The sequence below is a fragment of the Electrona antarctica genome (assembly GCF_951216825.1).
Source record: "Electrona antarctica genome assembly, chromosome: 3".
Lineage (NCBI taxonomy): Eukaryota > Metazoa > Chordata > Actinopteri > Myctophiformes > Myctophidae > Electrona > Electrona antarctica.
This window is the reverse complement of record NC_136808.1, coordinates 37927220-37944229: the sequence shown is the minus strand read 5'-3', so window position 1 is coordinate 37944229 and position 17010 is coordinate 37927220. Positions and strand designations below refer to the sequence as shown.

At 42.3% G+C, this 17010-nt stretch overlaps 1 protein-coding gene across 1 annotated transcript in view; it reads right to left on the bottom strand.

Annotated features, from left to right (window-relative positions):
• Positions 1 to 17010, bottom strand: part of LOC306920965 (A-kinase anchor protein 13-like) — a 55608-nt gene that overhangs the window by 14591 nt on the left and 24007 nt on the right. The window contains exons 8-17 of the mRNA XM_079497984.1: positions 16932 to 17010; positions 16453 to 16565; positions 14413 to 14559; positions 13352 to 13635; positions 12899 to 13024; positions 12058 to 12175; positions 8794 to 8968; positions 7774 to 7850; positions 5033 to 5109; positions 1706 to 1887 (exon numbers count right to left, since the gene is read on the bottom strand). The exon at positions 16932 to 17010 is cut by the window's right edge and continues 75 nt beyond it. Coding sequence (XP_079354110.1) covers positions 1706 to 1887; positions 5033 to 5109; positions 7774 to 7850; positions 8794 to 8968; positions 12058 to 12175; positions 12899 to 13024; positions 13352 to 13635; positions 14413 to 14559; positions 16453 to 16565; positions 16932 to 17010 — 1378 coding nt within the window. The remainder of the gene's footprint in view (positions 1 to 1705; positions 1888 to 5032; positions 5110 to 7773; positions 7851 to 8793; positions 8969 to 12057; positions 12176 to 12898; positions 13025 to 13351; positions 13636 to 14412; positions 14560 to 16452; positions 16566 to 16931) is intronic.

Sequence of the window (17010 nt, the reverse complement as noted above, 5' to 3'; positions counted from 1 at the left end):
TATTTTCACTACCTCTTACCATTTCTTTTCTAATTTCTTTGATTTCTCCATGAAATTACTGAAAAAAAATCATTGAATTTGGTTTTAATTCATGGAAAACTTAGCTTTTTTGTGAATGTTTTTTGAAAATGTTTTGAAATAATAATAATTCAAAACAAAATGTATAGGAAACAAAAAATGAAGGGACCCATACAATTGTGTCCGCGACCCACACATGGATCTGTGACCCACTGTTTGGGAAACAAGTGCTGTAGGGTATCTGTTTCCCACAGTATATTTTGATGTGCTCACATCAGAACAACGAAAGTTATGTTCATAATGGTTTCTCTTTAAGGTATAATTATAACCAAAAGTCCTGGACCACGACTAATACCTGGATTACAGGACGTTATGTTTCACATAGCAGGCTTTCTAGACCTCCAGGGGAAACATGGGGAGTAAAGATTACAGTACATTAAGGTGTGATGGATGGACTATTATATACAGTGAGTAGGGGTTGCATGTTTAATACAATAAAAAAATCACACCTGTGTGAAGTGAGTGGTGCAACTCTGTGTGGGGGTTGTGTGTGTGTGTGTGTGTGTGTGTTAGGCTGCACAATAGTGACACTTGGTGATGAAAACCAACCAAACGCTATTTTCGTGCTCGGACACAGCCAGGGACACAGGGACACAGGTACACAGCCAGAGACACACAAAGCTCCATATAGGAGTGGTTGCACCACTAAAAACAAAGCTGCTGCATTGTCTGAGGAAAGCCAACCTAAAATAAGTCTTACTCTAATGTACCTGTACACAAGATGTAACTATAAAGTACAACCTTGAACCTTGAAGAAGAAAGACATTTTTTAGTGGGGAAGATATTTTAAGCCTCCTAAACAAGATAGTCTACTACTGCAGATAAACCTGCGTGTAGTTTTATTCAAACTGAATAGCTTCCAAGAAAGAGACATTATCAAAACAACATTATTTTAATGCAGTTTTATGCTTTTGCTTTTCTTTCTTTTTTCTGTATTGCACTGTAAAGCACTTTGAGCTGGACTTCATGTCATGAAAGGTACAAATAAATAGCCAATGGCAGGTAGTACAGTCTAAATACAGTGTTATAAACATGTATGTATAATATAATTTACAATTACAACACTAATAGCTTATTATATTCTCATTCATGTCTTATCTCATGAATACAATATAAATCATTTTGTCTTACTTATTATGACTAAAACGCGATGAATACGCTATGTTACGGTTCTCGTGTCATCTTTCCTCATCTCACACCTCACACATAGGGCTGTCACGATTACAAATTTGAGTTGAACATTAATTGTGACACAAATAATTGTGATTTGTGTTTTTTTGCATTAATCATTGGATTAATGGACAAGTTGTATTTCTGTTTGCCTTTTAGGCTTCGTAATCACAAATTGCACAGGGCAGATATGACAGATAAATTCAATAGCCAAAGAAATTTTTCAACATGGAAACGATTGCTGATTATGCAAGGATATTATTATAACATAATTTACACACACACACACACACACACACACACACACACACACACACACACACACACACACACACACACACACACACACACACACACACACACACACACACACACACACACACACACACACACACACACACACACACACACACACACACACACACCACAGCGTGTGTTCTCATGCCACTCCACTCACATGCAGTGCATGGCGTCCTGGATGAGTTGGATCCAGGCGTTGCGCTCCTCTCGGCTGCTGGCCAGGACCTCCACCATCTCTGGCCTGTCGGAGCCCACCGTGATCAGGAACAGACCCCGCTCCTCGTTCGCCACCTCCCTGACAATCAGCTTCTGCAGGGACAGCACAGTGGACCGATGGTCCTGGACCGAGAGAGAGAGGAGGGACAGAGAGAGAGAGAGAGAGAGAGAGAGAGAGAGAGAGAGAGGAGGGACAGAGAGAGAGAGAGAGAGAGAGAGAGAGAGAGAGAGAGAGAGAGAGAGAGAGAGAGAGAGAGAGAGAGAGAGGAGGGACCGAGAGAGAGAGAGAGAGAGAGAGAGAGAGAGAGAGAGAGAGAGAGAGAGAGAGAGACAACAACATAATTAGACTATGACTGTAGGAGGAAGCGCCCCCCGCCTCCCAATGGCTATGATGAGCGAAGGGATGAGAGTATGACGGATGACGGAGAGAAGGATAGGAAGGGAAAAGGGAGGCATGGAGGAGAAAGTGAGAAAAGGGTTATGCTTGTGAGAGAGAAGATGAACAGGCCTTCTGGAGGGAGAGAAGGATGGGGTGAAGGGAGGATACGAATTAAGGAGGTATTGTAAGGAAGAAGGAGAGAGAACAGAATATCTTTAAAGTTTAGAATATCTAAACTAGAAAGGTGCAATTCTGGGGAAATTGCAAGTGTGGTTGCATTGACGCGAGCCGCAAGGAGGGAATCTGCCGGGAAAATACAACTCTTCATGTATTCGTTCTTCTTCATGTGGGAAGCCGTTTGCACACTTTGAAAATCAATGGCTTTATATACTAGAATGTTCTGTTCTTCATTAATTCAGTCTTGCCATTTAAATTACATATTGTGATGTCACTCCTTTCCAATTGGACATTATATTGTCCGATCAGAAAAGGGACAGAAAATTGACTTTTGGGTTTACAGAAAAGGTTACAAAAAAACATCCATTGAACTCAATGAACAAAAAAAAAGGTTTAACAAATAAACAGGTTTACTTTAGCTGGCATAACATTTCTCTGACCTAGAACGAGTGTGTTGCCTACAGCAACCAACATCAATGGAGGGAGGGGAAGAAGGAGAGGAGAAGATCAGAGAGGAAGAGGACACACATCACAGATAGAGACGGACAGAATATTAAGCCCGATTTATACTTTTCTGCCTGTGATGCTGCCGCACGTTGGACCATATGTCAGGCATTAGCGGGATACACAGACGCAGAACAGACAGGCAGGAAAGTGCTCATTAGTTAGCATATAATGTAATGATAATTGAGCAGCTCTGTATTTAACTGGTCGACGTGCGCCACAACGAGACGCAATGACAGAGCTAATTTAACCCATTTAGGCCTGACGTCGAAATAAAAAAAACGTTCGCTCTGAAAGAATATATATTCAAAGATTTGTGCCGCATTTTTAGAGCTTGTAGATCTGCTATTTTTCAATAGCTAAAGTATGACATAATGCTTAGTTAAAACACCAAAAGGGGTTCACGTCCAGAATGGGTTAATGTGTTTTTAATGCCGGAGAGCGTATTATATGAACAGCTTTTACGTTTCATATTATCAGCAGGGGATGCACTGCACTGGGTGGGGAAGGTCAGGTTCCTGCTGATTGGTCGGTGTAATCTATTGTCACAATATCTAAGAGCAACATTCACAAGGGTCACAGGAATAGCTATTATTTCAACTAACCCTACATTATATTTTCATGTAGATCTCCCTATATGTACTGTATGTGTGTGTGGGGGCGAGTTAAATGTTGTGGTGGAAAAAGTACTCACATTTGTTAATTAGGTAAAAGTATCAATACTGCAATGTACATGTTACAGGTAAAAGTACAGAATTAAAAATTTTCTTGAGTGAAAGTACATAAGTATCGGCAGCAAAATATACTTAAAGTACCAAAAGTACAACGGCTACTCATTATGCAGAATGTCCCATTTCACAAGTTTTCATATAAAACAAATGGCCGAAATTAATATAGGGCTGAAGTGGGTGATGTATGTTTTGAAATATATGTACTTAGTTACTTTCCACAACTGATTAAATTATCCCAGCCCAAAAAACTAAGACGTAAGCATAGAAAAAACTAAACAGGATTTCACCAGCACCAGCTACCAGCACCAGCTAGCTAACAGGGCTTCTAGCTGCAGCCGCATTGTGTGCCGTGGACAGGATGCCGTTTAGCAGCCGCACAGCTGGAGAGGAAAATGTGACGACTGCATCTACTGCACACGCTCGGTAGGACCCTTGTTAGATAGTGTGTGGGGGGGGGGGGGGGGGGGGGGGGGGATGAGGCTGTGAGAGGAAAGGAGGTGGGGTGTGGAGAGAGAGAGAGAGAGACTGAGGGCAGGGCAGGGAAGCGAAGCATCGAGGAGGAAAGGGGAGTTTATGAAGGAGGTGAATGATAGAGGAGGACGAGGAGGTTATTATTATTAAGGGAGGAAGGAGGTGGTACCGTAAAAGGTAGTTAAGGAGGCGACGGCAGCAGTCGCAAATAAGATATATTTCCTTTCTTGATTCCCCGGGGGGATACTCAGGACTCATAGGAGCAACCGCAGTGTGGGTGTTCCACCGGGCGGAGGGAGGGAGGGAAGGAAGGACGGACGGACGGACGGACGGACGGACGGACGGACGGACAGACAGACAGACAGACAGCCGGGGTGGAAAGACTAGGACCACTACTCTAAATGTTTAAAAAAAGTAAAAGTATCAATACTGCAATGTAGAAATACTCTGTAAGTAAAAGTCTGGAAATCAAAATGTACTTGAGTAAAAGTAAAACAGTAATGGCGTCAAAATGTACTAAAAGTACTAAAATTTAAAGTACTCATTATGCAATATGCAGAATGTGCCATTTCAAGTTTTCAAATGTATAAAAAGGCGTTTGAAAATAGCCGACAAGTACATAATGCGTGGCGATGCGGCGCATTGTGAGCTTGTAGATCGGCTATTTTCAAATGGCCAAAATGTATATAGGGCTGAAGTGGTTAATATCATAATAATAAATAATCAAAATCTACAAAGTAACTAAAGTTTTCAAATCAATGTAGTGGGGTAAAAGTTAAAAAAAAATTGGATGCGAGATGTAGTGGAGTAGAAGTAAAAGTATTGGAAATTGGAAATACTTGCGTAAAGCACAAATACCTCAAAATTGTACTTATAAGTACAGTGCTTAAGTAAATGTACTTAGTTACTTTCCACCACTGATGCAGAGGATAAGGAGACAAGGGGAGCGAGGACACAATAGAGACACAGAGAGAAAGAGACTTTTGATGACAATTCCATATCATACCAGAGAGGCGAAGACATATTTCTGGTCTTTCTCTTGAAGGAACACAAACACATCGGACAGCAACAGCGCATGGACATCTAGAGAGAGAGAGAGAGAAAGAGAGATATAAGGCTTGCATAGACGACATGGTCCAAACCTGGCAGAGATTGGGAGATGTACATATTAATAGAGCACTGATTCTCAAACATGTGGGCTGGGGACCATTGGCGGCAAAATGTTTATGATAATTACACATGAATATAAAGCGTACTCTGTAATATTGTTTATTATACAATGAGAATTAAATTGTAGAAATGAAACTGAAATGAGGTGAGAGAGAGAGAGAGAGAGAGAGAGAGAGAGAGAGAGAGAGAGAGAGAGAGAGAGAGAGAGAGAGAGAGAGAGAGAGAGAGAGAGAGACAGACAGACAGACAGACATAATTAGACTATGACGATGAGTTGGGGTCACATCGAGGACAAGTTTCAATAAATGAAGACACTTCTATAATTGGAAACATGCCATTAAAGTCATGGTTATAATTCATCTTCACGGATCACTGCATTATGCTCACTGTCTCCTTTTCTTACATTCGTTCACTTTTGTAAAGTAAGAAAATGGGAAAGCTAGCCTAACTAGAGAATCAGAATCAGAATCAGTTTTATTGTCACATCACAGGTTTACAAGGTAAAGAAGTGGGTGAAATTCGTTGGAACAGGACATGTGGCGCTTGTTATAACCACATTTAACATCCCTTTTTTGTTCTAATCTTTGTCAAAAATTCCCAAATTCGTTAAAAAAAAGGTCTCAGTCTGTAGTGTATATAACTATAATTAAATGTGTCAGTGGTTATTTGTCATATCTTCCCTGTGCAATTTGTGATTACGAAGCCTAAAAGGCAAACAGAAATACAAATTGTAACGTTCCAATGATTAATGCAAAAAACACATTTCAATCGTTAATCATTGTGTGACAATTAATGGTCAACTTAAATGGTGACAGCCCTACCTCTGCCATCAGCCCAGAGAAGTATTGTGAGCCTAAACGGTGTTCCTGATGTGGGCGTGTCAGCAATGCTCTATTGACAATGTGCAACTTTGATTAACGACCGCCATATCCCTTTCCTCTTATTTGGAGAACCACACAGACTGCTTACTAACAGAAATAAAATGGTGCAATAAAACACAATAAAAGCCAGTGTGTTTTGTGGTGGGTTGTTGTTCCTTTTCATTATAGGCCCATCTTTTTAGTCTGTTAGCATCAGCCCACTGCTGTGTCAACTTGTGAAACTATCGATTGCTCTGCCGATAGACATTAACGGTCGTGTCCAAGTGCGAGAACGATGTGCAAGAACAGGAAAATGTTTGCATGTGAGACAGAGAGATAGATCGTGATGTCACGCCTCGTGAGATCACGCCTCCATATATGGTCACGCCTCGTGACATCATATGGCCATCTCCATATATGAAGATCACGACACTGACCTCATCTAACCCTGGATAACCAACCATACATGGAGAAGACTGGATCATTACCTACATCTGCATATATGGAGCCGGCCAGCAACTCTACATCTGACTTCAAACCTCAAACCCTTAGATCTCCATATATGGAGCTGTCCTGTTCTGACATTCCATATGTTGATCCTCCCCACCCGTCCTTCCTGTTCTGACATTCCATATGTTGATCTGACCTCATCAAACCCTGTACATGCAAGACACGCTCCATACTATATATGGCCAGTACAGAATTCATTCCATATGTTGATCTGACCCCCCCATGCCAAAGCGCCAGCGCTCGCCCAGACGGATGTGTGCACGCGACCGCTTCTCGCCCTCAGGGCATCTTACTGGTTTTAATTAATGGAATTTCTTAGATTTGTTTGTTTGTTTAGTTTAAGACCAAAGGAAATTGGTCCGCGACCCACAAATGGTTCCCGACCCACTGAAACAGTGGCTAAAATAGATCTATATTCCAATAGCAACAGTTTCCTTGGTTTGCTTTAGTTTTCAGTAACGGCTCTCCAGTTTCATGTTCAGGTCAGGAGACCAATTATAACCAATCAGGAGACAACTCATACAGGATACAGGATAAACAAGTGAAATTGAAGTAATGGAGGAGGGGAAAAAAGTGGAATTTATCTGTGACACAAAATGCTGATGAATGATCTTTGAGAGGTTCTCTCCTGATTAGATCAAATTGATATCCTGACCTGAACATTGTCTGTTTACTAAAGCTGAAGAGACAGGGTGACCCTTGAACAAACATTTTATAGCAGTGACAGTGATTACACAATATAGAGCTTTAAGAGTACATTTCCTTCTGGTGCTTTAGTGGTGTTGCTGACAGTCTGACACCATCATCATCCTCCTACACCAGGCATGAATGCATTGTGTTCATTATATGAAACCAAATTACTTACGAGTTGTATTTATATCGACCATTTGACGTCTTACGTCGTCATTTAGTGCACTAAACAAACTTTAAAAAATTGAAGTCCATAGACTTGGCTGGTAAACGTTTTTCAGTTAAAAGTTCTCTAAAAAAACATCAACATCCATAGACATCCATAGACTTGTCTGCCACATGACATAATTTCGGTAAGCCATGCATTGGAGGGGCTAGCACCCCTCAAAGACAATACCTCTCAGAGTAACAAATGTGTAAATGTCTTAAATGAACACAGTCATTTTTTTGTCCTGTGCATGTGTGCATGTGTGTGTGTGTGTGTGTGTGTGTGTGTGTGTGTGTGTGTGTGTCCAACCTTTGAGCCGTCCCTGAGTGTTCTTCAGCTGCAGCGGTCCATCGTGGATGTGCCGTCTTCCCCTCAGCAGGTCCTCTCTGGCGATAGATAGGGTTGTCACAATCATTACATAATCGTCTGATCACAATTATTTGAGGTAATCGCAATTATTTTGTCATAATCGTGTCCATGTTGAAAAATGAACACACATAAAAGAGCGGAAACAGTTATACGAGCTTACAACGCGTCACTCCGTGGCGCATTGTAAGTTTGTAGATCAGCTATTTCAGCTATATATATTTTTGAGTGGTGTAAACCACTCCTACAACTGGCTTTTGTGTGCAGAAAAAAATGACCATGGTTGCTATGTTCAAAATAATTTCTGACGTAATTAAATCACACCCGGGTGAACTGTATGACCCTAGCAACCGTGGTCATTTTCTCTGCACAAAAAAGGCCAGTTGTGAAATCACATCCGGGTGTGATTTCATTACGTCAGACATGATTGCATTACGTCAGACAGACCTTACACCACTCAGTTCACACAGGTGTGATTTTTTTATTACGAAGCCTAAAAGTCAAACAGAAATGTAATTTCTATTCATAATGCTCCAATTTCCAATGCCAAAAAACACAATTAAGTCGTTAATCACAATTATTTGTGTGACGATGAATCGTCATCTTATAAATGTGTAACACCTCATCTATACAGGCAAGGAGCGAGCTTTCCGACGGCGATATCGTGCAAAAAACTGTCCTGACATCGGCCAGTGGCGATCATTGCTTTGCGACGTCGCCTGAACCAATACAATAACCAATAAATAGTAGCGTGTAGATCTCAACCAATAAAAGTGTTTGGGGGTCGAGAAACCTCACTCAAAGCGAATATAGGAGGGGTGGATGACGTCGCTGCACGGCGCGTTGTCACTCGCGGTACCTCAGGACAGTCACAATGAAAAACAATGTATTCTAATGAGATTTCATCGTTCGCCCACTCGCATCGCTGGCAGTGCAGATGAGGTGTAATGGTGACAGGCCTACCTGGCGAACATCTGGCCGCTCCTCATCCTCATGATAGACTTGCTGTCGGTGCGAGCGTGGATGTCCTTCAGCCGCTGCCTCTTCTCGTGCTCGTTCACCTTGTCGTCCACCGCCGTGATCACCTCCTTCACCAGCCGCACGGCCTCCTTCAGGTCAGAGTAATCCTCCTCGCTCTCTGTGAGTGGGAGTAATCATGTAATGAAAATACATTGCATACTTTTACCAAACCATACTTTGCAATAATACACTGTAGTTCTCACAAAGGCAACGTTACAGAATACTTGACTAGCAGTTTGTGTATTTCTTGACTAAATCGTTTACAGTCAAGCCGTGAAAGACACAGGCCGAGTGGATTTTTCTCCTCCCGCCTGTCATATTCACTCACATATTCACGTATTTACTCATTTGTAAAATAAAGAATAATAATAATAAAAATAAAAAGATCTGTGTTGAGAGAAAAAACAGGAAAGTGTCTGTGTCATTTTAGATTTTAGCATTGGCTGTTCAAAAATAGCAGCTATACAAGCTAGCACTCGTCCGTGCTTGTACTATTTGCTATTTCTGGACACCTTAGTAACCCATTAAGAGCTGAGGAAGATTCTACAAATGCCTTAATCTAAATCAGTAGTTCTCACACTTTCAAGATTTTCCAAAAATGTTCAGAAATCGCAGACGCTTGGAGGTCTGTGTTTACATTTGTTTCAGCTAAGCTATTTGTGATACTGCAGATGACAGGACTATTGAGCAGCAGTGTTGTGCTAGTTGCTGAAAACCAGTAACTAGTTAGTTACTAGTTACTTAATTTCAAGTACATTTACTCAAGTACAATTTTGAGGTACTTTTACTTTACTGGAGTATTTCCAATTTTCAGTACTTTTACTTCTACTCCGCTACACCTCAGAGGAAAATATTGTACTTTAAAATGTATACAAATCTTTTGAAAATAGAATAGGCTATTTCCAAATGGCCGAAATGTATTATAGGGCTAAAAGTGGTTAATGTATGTTTTGTAATAATAAACAAAATCTACAAAGTAACTAGTTACTATAAAGTTCAAATAATGTAGTGGAAGCTCTGCTACGCCAGAGATCACAGACTGGACCCAACTTATGTTCCATGAAGTATGGGACTACTTTTATTTGTATATTAAGGGATGGTTGCATTAACAATTTGTAATTGGCAATACATTACGGATATAATCACTATTGTTAACAACAGAATGTGGAGGGGTGTTGTCCATTGGGGTTTTTTTTTTTTGCCTGCTAGTTGTTTTGTTTTGTTTTTTTGTTTGTTTTTCTTGTCTCTTTCTTTTGTGTAAGTCATGTGTATTTTGTATGCTTTATTGTAAAATCAATAAAAACTTTGATGACAAAAAAAAAAGAAATGTAGTGGAGTAAAAGTACAATATTTGATTCAGAGATGTACAGTAGTGGAGTAGAAGTAAAAGTATTACAAATACTTAGAAATAGTAAAGTACAAATACCTCAAAATTGTACTAGAGTAGAAAGTAAATGTACTTAGTTACTTTACACCATTGCCCGTAACCCAACACCAGCGTACTTTGGTCCCACAATGAGGACACAAGTGGCTTGTTGTTTTGGTCGCAGTGTGTTTGGTGCGGACTCTGTGGATAATCATTGGATTACCTAAATTCTGGAGAATCACACGTACACATAATTCATAGGATATGGAATACTAATCGAGGGCAAAGAAACATTTACTCTAAAGCTCCTTTAGGGATGTTTTTTTGTTCACATTTGTTACATTTGTTGAACAGAGATGACTTGTCTTGAGGATTTAGGCCGGGGGACATGTTGCAAGTAAGCCAGAATTTGAGTGAAATGGCCTCAGTGTTTGAAGAGCATATTCGCCCTTGAAGCAGCATATTTGTGGTACAAAATGAGAATCCAATATGCATAGCCTTCTACCAGATCAGCAAGGAATTAAAGTTGCTTTGTTTTAGAAACATGACTCGGCTTACATAGACACAAAGTGCATCTTCTTAAAATCACAACTAACGTGTTTGTTTTGTTTAATGGGAACCAACAAAGCACTATGATTTTAAAGAGGATTGTGTGACAATTCAGTGTGGCTGAATGGTGTTTTTGAGAGTATTATTTTCTCCTTGCGTGCCGTGTATTACATCACACACTATTGTGTCTTGGGAGAGCAGGGTGGTGTGTCTTTATTCAGTACATGTCAGAGTTGGCAGGAGAAAGTCTTCTCAGAGAACCTTGAGGATTAACTCACAACCCCTCACTTCATATAAAACTATAAGCATGCACGCACGCAGGCACGCACGCAGGCACGCACGCAGGCACGCACGCACGCACGCACGCACGCACGCACGCACGCACGCACACACTCACTTCCCATTGAACTATAAAGCAGCTTTAATGGTAGATTACACAGTCAGCGGCCATGCCGTTAGACTTAAAGGTGTGTGTGATTTATCAGCCTAGACAGCCTGGCAGATTCCAACATCAATACATAATCAGAATCCTCGTAAGCCCACTGTAAAGAATGTCTCACAAAAGAAGCATATGCTAATGAGTTCAGATGGGCATATTGGTTGACGGACGGCGGGCACCACACTGCCTCGAGTCCTTGTCACTGTGCGCACCAAATCTGAAGTCATAAATGCACATGGCCATATAATTATGAGCATAGCGGTCGGATCTGTGGCCTGCCACCCTTAGATCTCCATATACTGTATGGAGCTGACCTGTTCTGACATTCCATGCTGTATGTTGATCTGACCTCATCAAACCCTGTACACTCAAGACACTGTGTACTGAGTGGTGCCGCCGGCTGGCCAGGGAACGCCAGCAGCGCCACCGCCAGAGTCTTACGGAGGACGCCACCGCCAGAGTCTTACGGAGGACGCCACCGCCAGAGTCTTACGGAGGACGCCACCACCAGAGTCCTACGGAGGACGCCACCGCCAGAGTCTTACGGAGGACGCCACCGCCAGAGTCTTACGGAGGACGCCACCGCCTTACGGAGGACACCACCGCCAGAGTCTTACGGAGGACGCCACCGGCCAGCAACTCTACATCTGACCTCTCTGACACCAGATTAATAGTTTAACTCCTGCTTCTCAACTGTGCCATATTAAGAAGCTCTGTTGTTTCAGCACGACCTCACCCTTTTCGCTTCTCACCCTCAGGGCGCCTTACTGGTAATATATTTTAAGCACAAGCTAGCAGGAAGATATAGCAGCTAACAGCTACTACGGTCTTGTAACGTGCCAGTGACACTAACCTTTGGTGTGCTGCAGCATCCTCAGGATCAGACCTGGGTACTTGGTTATTCTCTGGGTCACCAGCAGGATGCATTCTGGGATGCCGAGTCGTCGCACCACGCTGCTGGTCATCTTTCTCTAGATGGAAATAACAAACGGAGACGATATGGATAAACCAGAGCCGAGATACAGCTGGCAACAAACAGTCAGACAACAGAAGAAACACTCTACTCTACTAAAGCTGTCGTTGCGTTAAGTAGAGCCATGTGGTCCAATGCTAGGTTGCATCATGTACATTGCTGCAATCAGACGTTATGAGGAACAGACAGCTGAGAGACAATTTAGTTTCCCATTATAAAACTTTAGGTTCCACAGTGTAATATTCACTAGCGAAGAATGAAGAATGTAGAATAGATGCAGGACACCAAGCCGTGTGCGTACGTATGCACACACATACGTACTGTATGTGCGTGCCAGTTTTGATTTTGTTGACTAAAACGATGACGAAAATTGTTCATCGACTACCTTTTTTCACTGACAAAAACGAAATAAAAACTACGCTACGATGACTAAAACCAAGACTACTGTAAATATTAACAATTTTTTAACAAATAAAAAGTAAACTTATTGTTTAGGAACTTTAGGAACTAAAAGAGTCATTTTATGTTTTGTTTGCGCTTGTAGCAGATCTCCAAGCTCCCAACACGTTGCAGCACTACGCGTTGGGAGCTTGTAGATCTGCTATTTTCAGCATGCAACCAAGTGTAAAATCTGCCATTACGACGACATCAAGGCCTGCCAACATACACGCGTGCGTGCGTGCGTGCATGCGTGTGTGAGGTGATGTGATGAAAGTCTTACTTTAATAAAAGCTTGGAAGCGTTTGTCTTTGGTCAGGAGTTCCTTGTACAAGTTGACCGCTTCATTGTGACGACTGCAGAACTTCCCGTACACCCGTTTCATGCACTCAGCACTGGACCCTGAGAACTGGTGCACACAATCAGCATGTCAATCAATCAACCAATCAAAAAAAGACAATACTAGGCCACAATTATTACATAATCGTCTAATCGCAATTATTTTAGATATTCGCAATTCCCTAGCTCCTCCCCTACCCTCCCGGTAGAAAACGGCAGAGAAAAGTGACGTTACCAAATTTGGAGCGACACACCACTGCACTGATAATGTTTGGCAAAATACAAGTTGGCTCCCACTTCCTATGCCAGATTTTCCAATGGGTTTCTCCAGGCTTTTTTTTTTTTTTGTCGAATGCGAATGGAAATAAAAGCCTGGGTATTGACTCCATTCACTGACCTGCTGGAGCAGCACATCTCCTATCCGATTGACGATGAAGCCTCCTCCTCCTCCACCTCCTCCTCCTCCTCCTCCTCCGTCGGGGCTGTCCTCCGGGCCATCTCTCCTCCTCTCCAGCAGACGGTGGAGGTGCTGGCTGTGGAGCTCCAGCAGCTCGTCCAGAGCAGGGAACAGCCGCTCCAGGATCTGCGGCTCCAGGCCCACCTCCTTCTGCAGCCCTTTACTGTAGACCTCCGACATGATGCGCAGGGTGCGCACGTGATGCATCTCCGTCTGCGTGAGCTCTGTCGGAGGGACAGAGAGAGAGAGAGAGAGACAACGTTATAATAGTCTTGGTTTTTTTTTACTTATGTGTGTGGGTGGGTGCCTGCCTGGCTGGCTGGGTAGGTATGAGCATGAAAACAGCATGGTTGTTTTTCACCACCTGTGCGCAACCTAACACACACACAAACACACACGCACATATTAACTGTATATATGATGATTTCGGGTGTGCCAGTACAGTACAGTGACAGTACAGTAGGGTACAGTAGAGGGACCGGGCACACAGTAACTCTGTCTCCCCCCCCCTCCTCCCCGGTAACCCCCACACGGAGTTGCACCACTCACTTCACACGGGTGTGATTTTTCATTATAGTTTAGTTTAGTTTTTTTCATACTTTGGGTTATTTGTCAGGTTCAGGATTTAAAAAGGTCAGAGTAAGTAGGTATAATAAAAAAAAACCTCTATATTCAGTTACTGTTGGTAACACGAAAAAAAAACTAAGGGCATTTTGTCTATAATTGTCTCCACCAGGCCGAAGGCATGGGGAGAGAGTATGTTTTGCACTCCGTCCGTCCGTCCGTCCGTCTGGGGACAGCTAATCTCTGGCACCGTTGGTTTGCTCGCAGCCAAACTCTGCACTAGAGCCCTGCGCGATTTATTGATCCCGTTCCCGTTGAATTTCAGACCAATCCCGCCCGCGCCCACAATGATGATTGACCGCCCACGGTGACCGCCACACACTCCCTTTTTCTACTTTCAGTTTGTTTAACAGACAGACAGACAATCCTATACACACCGTATATGACGTCCTGTCTCTTGATGAGCTCAGTGTCGAGTTGTTTGAGGAGGTCCTGTTCCACCGTCAGGTTCCAGGAATCATACTCCAAATCCTTCACCTCCGCTTCAAACTCCCCCATCAGCTGACCGTCCATCATCTCTGTACCTGGAATCACAACAGCACACATTTATAACAATAATAATAAGCATTTTATAATGTCTAATAAGGTCAAGTATCATATTACTTCATAGCTGCTGATTACTGTTATAATGCATTATTTATAGTGTGATTATAACTCACTATAAATGGCCATTGGATGCTTTAAGTGAAAATACACCATTCAATCTATGCAAGATTTTCTGTCTACACCTCCAGGAATGTAATTACATTCATTTTGTGAATGACATATGTCATAGATTTATGACATAGAGTACCGTATATAATGATACGATGATTATAATGCATTATACATTTACTTTGATGAATTACAACTATGATAATTATAACACAAAACCACCTGTGAGTGTCAATGATGTATTTCTGTATTATGTTGCATGACCCTGTAAGTCATTATAAAAGGCTAGGCTATATAAATATTGCATCTTTATTGACAATGTCCATATATAGAAAATACAGATAGTTGTGTTATCAAGCATATATATATATTGTTTACAATACTTCTAATGCCTCTATAGATACGGGTTTCACGGAAAGTGCTGCAGTGCAAAGTTTCATGAACCTTTTTTTCCCTGTTTTTTCTGAGTGAAGTCAGAGTAAGATTTTTGTAACCCATTTCTTTTCACCCAGTGTCAATTGTCTAGTGTAATCCTGTGCGCTTAACTCCCTCTGCCAACCTGGAGAGAGCAACGGACAGACATTGTGCTTCCTTCTATGCATGAGTAGTCCAAGCTGCTTCTTTTCACCTGACAGGAGGTGAGGTGATAGTTCCTTTCCCCTCCGTCAGGCGCCCCGGCTGGCCAGGGGGAGGCTAAATGTGAACTTAATGTGTTATGGTGACAGCTCTAGTTGTGTTCGTGCATGCCTGGCTGGGTTTCACTTCATTCATGTCCCTGGTTGAACAATAACATTTCACACTGAGACACACGACTGTAAGGCCATGTTCCACAGAGGACAACAGATCCCATTAAAAGACCATGCAACTTTCTTCTGGGAAATAAGAGTCTCTTTTCCACACACACACACACACACACACACACACACACACACACACACACACACACACACACACACACACACACACACACACACACACACACACACACACACACACACACACACACAGCAACTCAAAGCACAGCTGGTGCACAGCTGTTTTTTTTGGGAGACAGAGGATTGATCCATAGACAGTGTCCAAAGTGTGTGTCTGTGTGTGTGTGTGTGTGTGTGCTTGTGAGTTTGCCAGAAGAATGACTGAATGCTAGCCTGTTTGCATGTATTTATGCACGCACGGGCAGACACACACACACACACACACACACACACACACACACACACACACACACACACACACACACACACACACACACACACACACACACACACACACACACACACACACACACACACACACACACACACACACACACACACACACACACACACACACACACACACTGCATTTGCGGTAAGAAGAAGCCTACATGCATGTGTATATTATTATTATGTATTACTTATTGGTACCAAGTTGTCTTATACCCTTGTGTTATTGACATGTTATTATTATTCTTAATCTTATTCGTATTATAATTATTATTGTAATTATAATAATGATTATTATTATTATGTTGTTACTTTTTCTTGTTTATAATATTGTTGTGAATGAAAGGATCAACTTGTATGAATGAGGCGTCATATTCCCCAGGCCAATTTTCTGAAGATGTATCAGTCACACAAATTAATTAAACTTAAACTATAGTTAATTAAGAGTCAAATGAACACTGAGGACTTTACCAAGTATGTGAGTGTGCGCCTGGCAGTCTGTGAGAGCGAACATATGTGCGGGCGTGCGGGCGTGTGTGCGCGCGTGCGTGTGCAGACCTTCGTCAGTGAGTGACTCGGTGGATTCCGTGACATGGCTGTTTCTGTTGAGGGAGTCGGTTGACTGGGAGAGGTAGCGAAGTCCTTTAATAGGCATCTCATCCAACACCGGCCTGGAGAGAGAGTAGCAACATTGTCATTTAATTACTTCATATAAACCGTTATCAGGCTAACATCGGGGAACGATAAGTGAACGTTCGCGGAAAAGCTCCAAGCTCACAAGGCGTTGATCTGAGGTGTAGATCTGCTATTTTCGGTGAAGAGAGTTGGTATAGAATAGATAGAGGGAATAAAGGGGGCGAGGACCAAGTATAGACCCGTGTGGGACACCGTTCAATGAAGTTTTAGAATTTAATTTTAGAAAAAATGTGAGTTTTAGAATAGAATTGGAGCTACAGACAGCAAAATGGACCACAGACAGACAGACAGACAGACAGACAGACAGACAGACAGACAGACAGACAGACAGACAGACATACCCAGCGATGTTGCTGATAGAGATGCTCTTTGACAGGTTGCTGCCGTGGAACGCCATCATGCTGGCGTGACGGCGTGTTG